Source organism: Zootoca vivipara, chromosome 10 (genome assembly GCF_963506605.1).
Source record: "Zootoca vivipara chromosome 10, rZooViv1.1, whole genome shotgun sequence".
NCBI classification, from domain to species: Eukaryota; Metazoa; Chordata; class Lepidosauria; order Squamata; family Lacertidae; genus Zootoca; species Zootoca vivipara.
This window is the reverse complement of record NC_083285.1, coordinates 37,124,071-37,137,346: the sequence shown is the minus strand read 5'-3', so window position 1 is coordinate 37,137,346 and position 13,276 is coordinate 37,124,071. Positions and strand designations below refer to the sequence as shown.

The following is a 13,276-nucleotide window of genomic DNA, read 5'->3' as shown; positions in this document are numbered from 1 at the left end:
TGGTAAGGTGGGAGTACATCAGAGGGACATTCTGACAATTAGGCTTGTCCATCACTAAGTTAAATGTACTTGGGCCACTTGCCAGGGTGAGCAGTAAATAGCTGAATAATTCAATTCCTTTAATGCTGACTTGTTCAATGGGAACATTGTGCTCTGACATCTGGTAGAATAAGATTTATTATTGCTATTGTTGACCTAGTCTTATAATGATGCTGTCTTTGTTTTTGTAGGGTCACCTAGACTCTTTTCGCCTACTCAAATACGATATTGGGTCTGCAGATGAGTTTACAGGCCACTGTGGATCACTACTAGTGAAAAGGCATAATATTGCTCCTGGCATGTTTTTGGTAGGTTATAACCTTCCTGTCGCACATCCAGGTCCTTTCAACTCATACTGAGCAAATGGCTTCCAGATCCTATGGCTGGACTCTACTTCTTATGTTCTTCGTTCAAGACCAGGGGTCCCCAAACTTATCTTGCCGAGGGTTGGTGCCGCCAGCGCCAATCGTGCTGCAGGCCGGAGCGCGCCCATACGTGTGCACACACACGATTTCTGGCGCACTTCTGGGTTGCCAGAACACCGGAAATAGCTTGTGCACATGCGCATGGGCCTCCTCTGGCCCAGAAGTGCGTCAGAAATAACGCTTGCGCATGCGCACAGGCTATTTCTGATGCTCCAGCAACCCGGAAGTGGGAAGCCGTGCCACACCGTGCTGGTGAGAGCGAGCGGCGGCAGCAGCAGGCGGCAGGAGTTGCCGGGGGCCGCATAAATGAGCCTCATAGTCCTTAGTTTGGGGAAGCCTGTTCAAGACAGTCCATTCCCCATTTTGTAGCAAATGGCGATGTAGCACAAAGACATTGCTGACATCTTCCTCTTGTCCATTGGGATCAGTGCCATCACAACAATTGGAACATAAGGATGAATGGTTTCGTTCTGCAGAATAGTGAAAGATATGGCACTGATTGGAAAAAGACATAAAATTCCAGTTTCTCCCTCAAAGGGGTCTGGTAAGAACAACTGCTCATGTTTCTGATCTGAGAACTAAGGCAAATATCTCTCTATTCTCTCACTATTTTAAATAGATAGGTAAAGGGGGAGAGATGGAAGCACTATAGTGAATCAGCCTAAAATTTGTTCTCAGCAAATGATATGAACTCTAGGAAGGTGACTCCTCCACCTTATTTTCTGAATGTGGATTGTGGAACCTAACGGAAGCAAGAACGAAATAGCTGGCATGATCCCTTCCCAATGCAAGGGACATGTTTGAAATACTCTGAAGTGGCAGGACAAATACTTCCCAGGACTGAGAGTAAGGTTTATTCTTACTGGGGCAACTGGACGTCTTCTCCATGGTTACTAATGAGCACTTATTCCATTGGGCATTGTATGCCTGTATCCAGTAAGCAGTGTATACCTGCTCTCCCAGAAGCAAATAAATAAATGAGTGCATTGGACTCACCTGAAGGGTATTTTTACATGCTAGCATATTGTATTCCTCTCCAAGAAACAAGCAAGCAAGCAAAATATCTCTCTGCAGTCACCTCTAAGCAACTGTAACTTCTAAGTTTGTCCAGCAGAGGGCCCCTGTCCACCTACATCCTAGATTTGTTAATCTATAAAACGAGATTTCCCTTCCATTTTAATCTGTTGCAGCTACTTCCTATTTGCAAATTACTTCAGTTTCTGAACCACTACAGTTGACTCCTCAATTTCAACTCGGTGAGGAAGTAGGTCTCGTAAAATATATGGTTTTCCAGGGTTATTATGAATGTTTGTGCAAACTGGGGAGCACGAGTTAAAAAAAGGAAAAGTTATGTGAAAACAATTGTCACAATATAGCTTAGTCTTTACAAACTGACAAATACCAAGTGTTTTATAATAATCGATTGTTGTGAATAAAATATGTGTCATGAAAGAGCAGAAATATAGTGTCATCTGTCTTCTGGTTTGTGCACAGTCTTTTCAAATTTGACTTACCTGAATCAATTACCTTAACTGATGAAAGGCCTTTTGCACTTGATTGCTTTTTCCCAATCAACTGTCAAAGTAGGCCAATTGTTTCTCTTGGTGTTAGTTGAGAATATAGGAAGCTGCCTTTTACAGAGTCAGGCCACTGATCCACCTGGCTCAGTATTCCGGCAGGAGCTCTCCAGGTTTCCAGACAGGGGTCTGTCCCAACCGAACTGAAGATACCAGGGACTGGCCCTTGGGCTTTTTGCCTGCAAAATATGCACTCAGCCATTGAGCTATGACCATTCTTCTAGAATGCAGGGCTGCCTCTTTTTATGCAGGTAAAGAAACATTCTCCCCAAACTGTGCTACATTAGGATAAAAGAAATCCTTGAAACTATCCCATGGAAGTGATCAACCCAAACATTATTCAAGATACCTGTTTCAGTTTCCTCAACTTTTACATTTCAATTAAAACTCTCTCTAGAGGACAACATCAAAAGCTTTCAGGACTCCTTTGTTTGAGAGGGTTTCCATAAATGCAGACCCGAATCTGCCCAGGCTGCCCCGCATTTGACAATCCTGTGCATATCTACTCATAAGCAAGCCACATCACCTGTACTCAAGATAAATGGGTTACCAACCTGAAGCAGAAGGTGTCTCTTTTTGCAAGCTGGCTGAGAAACTTGTGTAGCCTAGAGCATGAAACATACAATTGGCTAAAAACAGCAAATCTTAATGAGCTGGATTACTGGCCTGCCACTAAACAAAATTAACTACCCCAGGAGCAAGATGGCAAATGCCCAGCTGAAAACAGTTGATCTAAAAAGGTTAACAATGTATTGCAGGTGACAAACTAAACATTAGCTCATGCTACAATACAGAAGAATGCCAGTGATGGAGGCATCTTAGCCAAGGTTTATGAAGGTGCCGGGTCTCTCCAGTGCTGAGTAAAGCTGTGATATTGTATTTAGTTCTGGGCAGTCAGTTCAGCAGGTGAGCAGGATGACTCATGATGGTGTGATATGGCCTGCTGATGAATTTAAAATTTGTAATGTGGCTCCAGACAAAACTGAGTCCCATTCTCCTGTATGTCTCCTCAAAGGCAGCTTTTGCATTCTACTTACAGGCTGATGTTTTATGTATTTTTGGCAGATGTACATTCAAGGAAAGCTGCTCTTTGCCAACTACATTTTCAATGGATACAGCAAATCAGTGAAAGATCTTCAAAAGCAGATTGCCCTGACAAGGAACAATTACAACAGGGGCTACCACTTACCCCCTGATTATAGATTGAGGTATTTTACTCTGTGTAGACATGCCTGTGATACATAGCTTTAAATGTGGTTTGTTGCAGCCCATCATAATAGATAATTTGGTAGATCATATGATGACACTTTCACAGAGTGGTGGAAGTTTGAAGTTGTTTCAGTTTCTTTCTGGTGTTAGGATTCAAAGTTTTAATTAATAGTTTAAAATCCACAGTAGTTTAATTGGTGTGTGTGTGTGGAGCTAAAATACAGCACACCAATTAAAATTTAAGGGCACACGGTTTTAAAGGCTACTTTAGTTTTAATGTGCCATGTAATATTCTTGAGATCTTCTATGTGCTGTCAGGTGAGATGCTCCTAGTCAGGCAAGCTAACCCCCGAAATCATTGCCAACAAAGGGGTAAAACAGGGTTGCATCTTAGCCCTGTATTTATTCAACTTTTTCTTAAACGATCTTGCACCTTGCTTGCACAGTGTGGATGGCCATTGCCTGAAGCTCAGCTCCATCCATGTTCCCATCTAACCTTGTCTATGGGGCTAAACCAGCAAATTATTTGAAGAATTGTTGTGACAAAGCAACACAGCAGAGAGAGGGGATGAGGAGGGCAGTATAGCTTTTAATGAGAGAAAGGAGAAATTCAGAAAGTTATATAAAAGTACAGTTTATATAAGTCAAGCATCAGAAGAATTAATAGAGAAGTTCAGAAACAAGAAATAATGTTTTATTACATAAAGTACTTATTCAAAAGTTACAATCTCCTATGTACATTCTTGTTAGTTTAGGAAACAGGTATGATTCCTTACACAAGAAAGAATGACAATCCAGCTGGTAGTGTTGCTCTTTCTCATGAAATACTTGCATTTGCCTGTATACACTTTGATAGAGTATCAAACAAATATTCAAAACAAAGGCAGCATAAATCTGGAAAGGGCTTCTTTAGCAAACAAGCTTATCAGCATCAAATTAAGCTAATATAAATGATTAGAAGAACTTGAAAAAACAGACCTTTAGTTCTAGGAAACTTACGGTATATCACATAATCAAGCAACTGTCAATCTCCGCACAATATACCGTATATTCCGGTGTATAAGACGACTGGGCGTTTAAGGCCCCCAACTTTTCCAGTTAAAATATAGAATTTGGGATATACTCGCCGTATAAGAAATATGACCAGGTGTATAAGACAACCCCCGACTTTTGAGAAGATTTTACTGGGTTAAAAAGTAGTCTTCTACGCAGGAATATACAGTAAATTCACCTCCTGAAAACAGTTTGCCTCAGTTGCAGCATCTCTTTTCTGCTTTCTGGCTGAAAAACCAAGTTCCCTATCTGTATAAATGAATTCCATTCCAAAGCAGCAGCAGTGAGGTAGAGATGGGACATCACCTCATATATTGATGAGAAATCTCTCAGCTGAATGTACAGGCTTAACCTTAAGGTAAATTCGCAGAGGGAATTGACTTTCCCACTGTGATCATAGGCTACTACAATGGCAAGGAGAGAGTCTGAGGCTATGTACAGACAACTTTTCAGAAACTTGATGGCATTTTAAAGCTGCCATTATTCTGCAGAAGAGTACATAGCCTGCAATACAGAGCTTAGGAGAAAAGCTACCAACTTGGCCTCTCCTCTGCACTAACCTGTGGTCCTCCAAATGTTGTTGGACTACAACTCCCATTATCGCCATGGTCAGCAATATCTGAGGCCACACAACTACCCCCGTTTTAAAGGCATGCAAAGGGTGACTGGGATTTATCCAGACTGAAGCCATCCTTTATAGACCTTTTTGTGTCCAGTATTCTCTTTCAGCATCCTCAAGTGCTGCCTGCTTCCCTCTACTGATTAATCTCATATGGTCTCTGGCTAGCAACTTTTTAATTTGGTGTGACAAAAAGCTCTCTCTGCAGAGGTTGTGTGTTGGATTGGTGCAGAGTCATTAAGATCTTATCTGAATCAGTAAAAGTTTCCCTCAGAGCTACTGCATGAGGAAAAATAATACCGGTACATACTGTGCCTTCAGTCAGCAGGTATAAAGACAGGACCGACCCACATTCATTAGTGAAGTGCCTGAACAGTGAGCCAGCACTGTGCATTGCATAACTAGCTGTTGCCAATATCATTTAGCAAGAAATTCATCTTCAGTAGAAAATCAAGTTATAAACAACAAACAATAGACAAAAACTGCAGTGCTGATGAAGCAGATATTTGCCCCTCTCACCTTCTATTTTACTGCAAACTGGAGAAGTATGTATTTGCACAATGAAGAGTAGGGTTTTAAAAAAACCATAGACAATGAGTTTTGGATTCTAGACAAGAAGGAACAAATCTAAGTATGAACCATGATATGTCAAGTAATGGTTGTTTAAGAGCCGTAAAAGACACCAAAGATATGGAACAACATTCAAGAGAAAGTAAAAACCTTTGGGTTGCTTATCTTAAAATACCCTTTCTGGGCTTCACAGCCACACTGAATATTGCAAATGATTCAGTGAAAGTGTGAATTTAATTCAACTAATTTGATATCAGAAACAAAGGGTGAGATTCACCTACCACATCTCCTCCCCCTACACCCCCCCCCATAACTGGCTCTGGGGTGAGGTGGGAGTACCCTCTAAACAGCACATGAGGGGAGGGGCTATTGTTCCATCTGGAAAACTGCAATGCTTGCACAGATGGAATATTTGTAATAGGATGTTTAATTTCACTCAGTGTTCTAATACTTGTTTTGGTTATAGTAAACTTTAAAGCAAAACATAAGCACTTATAAAGTGGTTTGCACTAGTTCAAAAGTAAAACAAAATGTCAGCTCTGCATGTGGTTACCCCCCCCCCCCGCCCCAATCTATAATTCAAGTATAATTGCATGTCAGGAGCCAGAGTCAGGCATAGGTCAGCAATAAAAATCACAATGTTAGTGAAGTTAACTCTTTATTCAAAGAAACCAAAACAGCCTCTCTTCCCAGTAGGTCTTGCCCCCATTGAGGCAGCTGCAAGGACTGAAGGTCCCTGCCTTCCTACCGCTCTCTAAGGCTCCTCCTCTCCAGGATCTTTCCCAAACAGTTACAAACTGCGTCTGAATACAACCGATCTCTGCTCTGCTCTTTTCATTTCTCTTGAGTTTTCTTGGAGACAGGGGGGTGGGGTGGGGGGAGTTGGTCACAGCAGGATGGGGAGACCCCCTAGGTTCTTCAGCAGCCTGTCTTAACTCTGCCTCTTGGCCAACCTCCTCTCCAGCCTCAGAGTCTGAACTGCTCTCTGCCAAAGCCTCTTCCTGCTCACCCTGTTACCTCTTCTGCTTCTGACACCTCCTCCTCCCAGCCTGTTCCCTCTTCCCACTCATTGTCATCCCACCACCAGTCCCCTGGCTCTGAGTCTTCTTCCCCTGGGGGTTCCCTTGGGAATTACCTAGCTGGTGCCGCCTCCCACCACTCCTCTGCATCCAGCCAGACCGTGACATCACACAAGCCTTCTCTTCAGTGCTGTTGTAAAGATTTCTGAGATAATGTAAGTGAAGTGCTTTGAGTACTTAGTTAAGTATTTCAAACACCTTTTTTATTTCCATTAATTTAAAGCAGGGGCAGGCAACCTAAGGCCCGTGTGCCAGATGCGGCCCAATCGCCTTCTCTATCCGGCCTGCAGACGGTCCAGGAATCAGCGTGTTTTTACATGAGTAGAATGTGTGCTTTTATTTAAAATGCATTTATTTGTGGGGCATAGGAATTTGTTCATTTCCCCCCCAAAAAATATAGTCCGGCCCACCACATGGTCTGAGGGATAGACCGGCCCATGGCTGAAAAAGGTTGCTGACCCCTGATTTAAAGTATGTCTGTTGGTGGACAAGACTAAAATATGAGAGAAGCTAAAATGGTCAGTAAAATAAATTAATGACCAGGGCCCAAAAGCAAACCTACATTTATCTAATCTATCTATCTATCTATCTATCTATCTATCTATCTATCTATCTATCTATCTATCATTGAATTCAGGACTGTTGTTAAAAGGGAAACCAGAAAGTACTAGGAAGACCTTACTGAACTGAGCAACATGCACATACGGGATTGCACTGTTAACTCAGAAATAAGTCCTACACTCTGGGGGTGACACCTAGGTAAGAGCATGTAAGATTTCAGTGTGAAGGATCTAAAATATATGCTTAAAAAAACTTGAAAGAATAGCACTTGAATTTTCTGAACTTAAAATTGTGAGAGTCCTTAACGAGAACAGAGAGGGAGACAGGAATCCAAATTAAAAAATAGGTGATCTGATCTACTCACCTATGGGTTTGTTATAAAATCATATTGGGGGGGTTGCAGGACACCATTATTAATGAACAGAGAGGGGTAACCACAGCTTGACAGCTACGGCTACCCAGAGTCCTTCGCACCACCATTTCGCCGCCACAGCTTGGCTCTCCTTCCCTCCAGAGACCCGCACCCCCTCCGCAGGGATTAACATATTCAAACACCTCCTAAAATCCAACATAAACTCTGCATTTCCCCTTCGCCTAAGGACAAGCATATGCAACCCTCGCCTAGACAATTATCACAGACAATTATCATAAACTCCACCAAGTAACGCAGCCCATTTTTATACAGCCTTACCATTTTATACAAACCTTATACAAACTTGCTATGAACTTTTACCTTCTCGTAATTATATGCTTGCTTCTTGTGATTATATGTCTGCTGGCCTTATGTGCCTTAAATGTGAGAAACCCCTCATATCCCTTGAAAGGCGTCCCTCCCTATATGCCTAAGAACCTAACCACAACCTCAGTATTACTCTTGATTAATTAGACTAGTGTTCCTCTGTATTAGAAAATAGGTTTGTTAGTATCTCTTTGTATTAGAAAATCACTGTTTTATATTTTAGAACTGTATACGTCAGGATGTATTAGAAATGTTTTCCATACTTATTTTCTGTGCAACCCTTCTCTGACCCCAAGCCCCCCTGAAACCTCCCCATCACCGTCCCATACCCAACGAAGGAAGACACGGACAATAGAAAGATTAGCTTGACAACTTTATTCAAATTAAACATGCCATAGTCCATCTTTCCGCGGCCTCAAGGAAAACACCTGCCAAAATTACCTCATGGAAATCGTCAGGAAATCGCTCCACTCCTGCGCCCATCTCGAAGGATTGCCCACCTGTCAAAACAAAGGGGAGTACCATCAACGACAGGAGAAGAGAGATTGACATCTCTCCATCTGAAAGGAAAAGTCATCTCCGCACCCAGCTAATCCGATCTCCCACCCACCGCCCTTGTCTCCCCCTCCCTCGCAGTCCAGAGATTTCCATGCAGGAACAGGAGGGTATATAGGGGGTTCTTACCATTTCCCGGGGTTCCTTCCTTCTTTCCAGAGGCAGGGACCCTACAGCTGTAGCTTTGCATTCTGCAATAAAGGGATCAGTTTGTTTTTCCTGACAGCATCGTGTGGTCTCTGTCATTTTCCCGGCGGAGCTGAACTTAGTGCAAATTTTGGAGCTTCCGACCCGCGTCTGCCCTTCTTAAAAGGCAACGCATTTTGGGGTACATTTTTCATAACAATATGGCGAGCCAGCCAGGAGACTCCGTTTAGCCGTACTCTTGGGGCGCCGTGGTTGGGGAGCCCAAGCGCACCCAGCCATTTGCAGGGGGGATCCCCTTCCCCGACTGTCCCTGGAGTTCTGGCCTAACTGGGATCCTTAGCGGGACCACACAGGGAAAACAAACAGGATCCAGACGGCCGTGGGGGTTGTTTTCCAAGATTTTCTTCTCCTGTTGTCGCGAGGTGATCAAGCTTCAGGAAAAGAAGGCAGCGCGCTGCGACGTGAGTATCAATAGGGAAATTGGCTTTTCGGGGTGGGAATTGTCACAGCAATCAAACTCCTATTTTTCATAGCCAAAAAGCCCAAAGCCCGTCGGAGTCTGCCCAGGCTGGAGGTTTTGCGGCTGCCCTTTTCCTCCCCAAGGCTTGTTGTCCGTCGGAGTTTTGCCCAGATAGCGAGCCTTGGCAACTCTTCCTTCTCTCGCTTAGCTATCCCGGGTGAAGACGCCCCTCTGCCATGGCGACCTTTTGTTAGGTATGACCCATGACCAGAGATTGCAAGTGCGCCCGTTCCCTTTTCCTACTTTGCATTCCTCAGGTCCGATCTGGCATTGCGTAGGCAAGCGTTCAGTAGGACCTGAGTCTAGAGAGCAAGAGGCAGGGAGATTGCTGTGGCACTATTAAATTGTGGGTGGGAATAGGAGTCCTCCTCGGAGTGTGTCCACTTTCCTAGAACGTTTTCCTAAGGAGACTTTCCAAACCCCATTTTCCCTTAGAGAGCCCTTTAGCAAACCTTCCCAAGCCCACTTTCCTATCGGAGTCGGTCCACTTTCCTATCGGAGTCTGTCCACTTTCCTTAGACGTGCCCCAGGTTCCCAAGGAGTCCCCAGAACCCCGAGAGACCCCACAGCCCCGTCGGAGACTGCCCAGGGCTAGAACTTGTGCAAGTGCCCCTTCGGAGACTGACCAGGGCAAAAATGGGTGCACCCCTGTCCAAAGAGACAACTCTGCAGGCTTCAGGGGAGAAATAAGCCCAAGGAGAGCTTACTTCCCGTCTGAACTCTGATAGACGCCTCCAATTGTATTTAAGAAATGTTTCAGGGTCTAAAAAAAAAACAAAAGAAAAAACCAAAACAAAATGCAAGCTTGCTTAAATAATTTTTATGTAAGGGCTTGATCAACCCAAAAACATGGCAAATATTAAAAAGAGTGGAAGTAGTGTGTAAAGGTTTGTTTTAAAGAGGCTGTAGAAGGCCATTTTTTCCTCTCCAAAAGTAAAAAGAGGGGCAGGATGAAGGAAAATAAAGAGTTGTAACTTTGAAAATGCTTGCTCAATGCTTTGAAAATATTTCGAAACTTGAAAATGTTCACTTCATAAACTCCAGCTATAAGTGGATAAGAGATGTACTCAATGTTTAGAAATGTTATGGGGTTGTGTATAAATTGGCCACAACATCCATAGACTGCCTTCTTAAGTGTGCATAGTTAAAACTGCCAACTTGTTTTAAATTTCTAGTATAAAGAAACAATGTTGAACCAATCAATCTTAAACATGATAAATATGAGAATGAGGTGTGCAAATGTTGTTATTGAGAGAGGCTACAAAGGGGAGTCTTTCTCCAAGTGACTAGAGGAATATTGACTAAAGGAAAATTGAACAGCTATTCCTATAAAGGCGATTTGTTTGTCAAAAGTAGAGCTTCCATAGCCAGGAATTGTCTATCTGAGTCTAGTTTTAACTTTGATTGTGTTGGACAGAAGGGTTCTTGTTGGGCTCCTGATATCAGTCTCTTAAGGAAAAAACTCATCTGCTAAAGGGTTCTGTATAGGGTTAGTATTCTCAGTCAAATCTTCTGAATCCTGAATCTTAGAGGGTTAGACTAAATGACCTCAGGGTCCCTTCTAACTTCCATTTTAGAGCTATGTGAAAGGCAATGTGTCTGATGTGGTGATGGGTTGAAATTCAGCCCAGCTCTGCTTTCTGGCAAGGAAAGATTATTGGTTTTCAGAGTTAGAACAAGAGTGTCCTTGGTTTTTAAGGAGTGATTATATAAGTTTTTACCATTTTGTCTATTAAGGTTTAAAGTTTAAGCACATATGAAAGTCTTGACCATTTTCCCTTGTAAATAAATGGCAGAAAATATCTTATGAATTGTGACCCTGTAGCCATTTTCCCATATATGAGGGGCAGGGAATTTTAGTCTGCCCATGGCTGAAGTTATTTAAAAAAAACACAAACATTTGCAATTTATGAATTCTGACTGGTCATTTACCCGTACATAAGGGGGCGGGTCATTGTTCCGCTAATGACTAGAGGGAAAGCACACTAATAATAATAATCCACATTTGTGAAATATTTTGAATAAAAGTCTGCACCCCAAAAACCCTGTAGATAAAGGGGGCAAATCTAGATTTCTTTTGCCTGGGGTATGAGATGTTTATATAGTACAGTAAACATGGCTAATTAGTGCCATGACTTCATTAAGTAGTTTAATTTAACCAAACTTTTATTGCAGCTTTCTGGTGAAAAAATTGCGTTGTCTGGATATTGAAGTTTTATATATTTAAGGTTTAAGATTTATAAGCCTGCTTCCTAAGCAGCAAGGAACAGGAAGTAAGAGGTGTCAGAAATATCTCAGGACACAAAAGCTATAGAAATGGATTTAAACTGACCAAAAATAATTTAATTTGACCACTTTTTGTTGCTGGTTTGGTGGAAGTGTAAATTGTTGGGTTTCTGTGTAAAATCTAACCTATTCACCCTTCCCTTCCTCTATTCAAATGGTAATTTAGCCAACACCAGCAACACTTTCAAGTGGTACAATGGATTTCTGAATCATGAACTTTGTACATGCACAGAGGCTATGCCAGCTTGAAGAGAAAAATAGAGAGAAAAAGGAGGTTAAAAACAAAACAAAACAAAAACAGCAACCAAATGCTGAAGGGCCTGTGCCATGCAGGGGAAAATTTGTTTAAATTTCCTTATGTGTCTTTGACTCCAGGGGGTCACTTGAGAAAACAAAAGGGTCAAGTGTTGGACCATCATTCCAAATCTAATATGCAAAATTCTTTCCAGAGGTAAATATCTCAGCACTCCCACTTTGAGTTCATCGCTTGAGTACTTTCATCGCTTGAGTACTTTTTGTTGTTGTTTGTTTCCCCTTTCAACAGGATACTGATTGTGATTTTAGTCAAGGGCTTAGAAAAAACTCCAGACTATGCAAACCAAGGGTCTGCTCCCCCTTTCCAATGGGTATTCAGGAAGCACCTTCAGATACTTATCTATTTGCATTTCACCCCAAGCATTAACTCCTGCATAACCTCCCCCCTTGCAAAGTTCCAACCTAACATGCAAAAATTATTCTCACAGCTTTCCCAGGAAGAACATTTCTAAAGGATATGTGAACCTTTAAGAAGACTAAACTCCAGTAACAAGTGTTTATTTTTTCCTTTCTCCCACAGCAAAAAAAAAAGGGGGGGGAGTGAAGTGATACAAACAGTAATTTCCTTTTTCCTCTTTTATTATTTCTCTTTGGCTTTGACGCTTCTCTTTAGCTTACAAATAATCTGCTTCCATTTATTAAATCAGTTTTTCCATTATGTCTATTAAATTAATCTAACCATACTTGTACAACTTTAGATTGCTACTCTTTATTTTCATTTGAGATGCTCATTATTAGAAATTGTGTGTTTTAGCATTTATTTATTTATTTTGGTTCCTCATATGTCAGTGTTTTGTTTTGTTATATTTTGGGGCATGTCCATCAGTCCATCACGTGGAATGCCAATATTAACCTGTATGGTCTTTATAATGTCTTCATATTATTTGATAATAATTTTTTTTTAATCTGAGATTTTTGTGTCAAGTCCTTCTTAAAAAAAAAAAAATTGTTGTTTGAGTGGTAATCTAAATATCATTTTGTTTTTATTTATGCATTTTTTCTATTTCTACTTTTTCTTCCTGTACATACGAATGTAGCATCTAAGTCATTCTTTCCTGTAAATAATAATAGTAATAATAATCCCTTTCAAACAGGATACGCGAACCTCAAAGAGAATTCAGAACCACACATGGAAAATGTTAATAACTTATCAATTGTGTCCTAATTAACAAAATTGTTGTCCTCCACAGCCAAACTAGGTGAAGTAAATTAAACAGACTGAGTAGACAATAACAGCAGTAATTAAATATGAATGATAATAATAATATTTAAATGAATAAAATGCTTAACTATGATCACATATTATTTGCAGCTTCCCAAGAAGAACTTTATAGAATATTTTCCCCTTTATTATTATTATTATTTAACTAATTATATCTTCAGGCCCCAACCCCCCTACAGGCCTATTTTCAAAAGGATGTTTTACAGGAAATCAAATGCTAATACCATCCCCTCACCACCTTACCAACCTGCCAATGCATCACAGTGGCCACAACAATTTATTCCCATAAAAGACTTGAGAAACTAAGTAATTGAATTATGAAGGGCATTTTATCTCTTAGCTATAATGTTTCAGCAAGGT

At 41.3% G+C, this 13,276-nt stretch overlaps 1 protein-coding gene across 2 annotated transcripts in view; it reads left to right on the top strand.

The window, feature by feature from the left end:
- The window catches only part of LOC118090829 (uncharacterized), a 43,053-nt gene that overhangs the window by 24,402 nt on the left and 5,375 nt on the right, over positions 1 to 13,276 (top strand). For both annotated transcript variants that reach the window (XM_060279707.1, XM_035127078.2), the window contains exons 16-17: positions 231 to 347; positions 3,107 to 3,249. In XM_060279707.1, the coding sequence (XP_060135690.1) occupies positions 231 to 347; positions 3,107 to 3,249 (260 nt within the window). The remainder of the gene's footprint in view (positions 1 to 230; positions 348 to 3,106; positions 3,250 to 13,276) is intronic.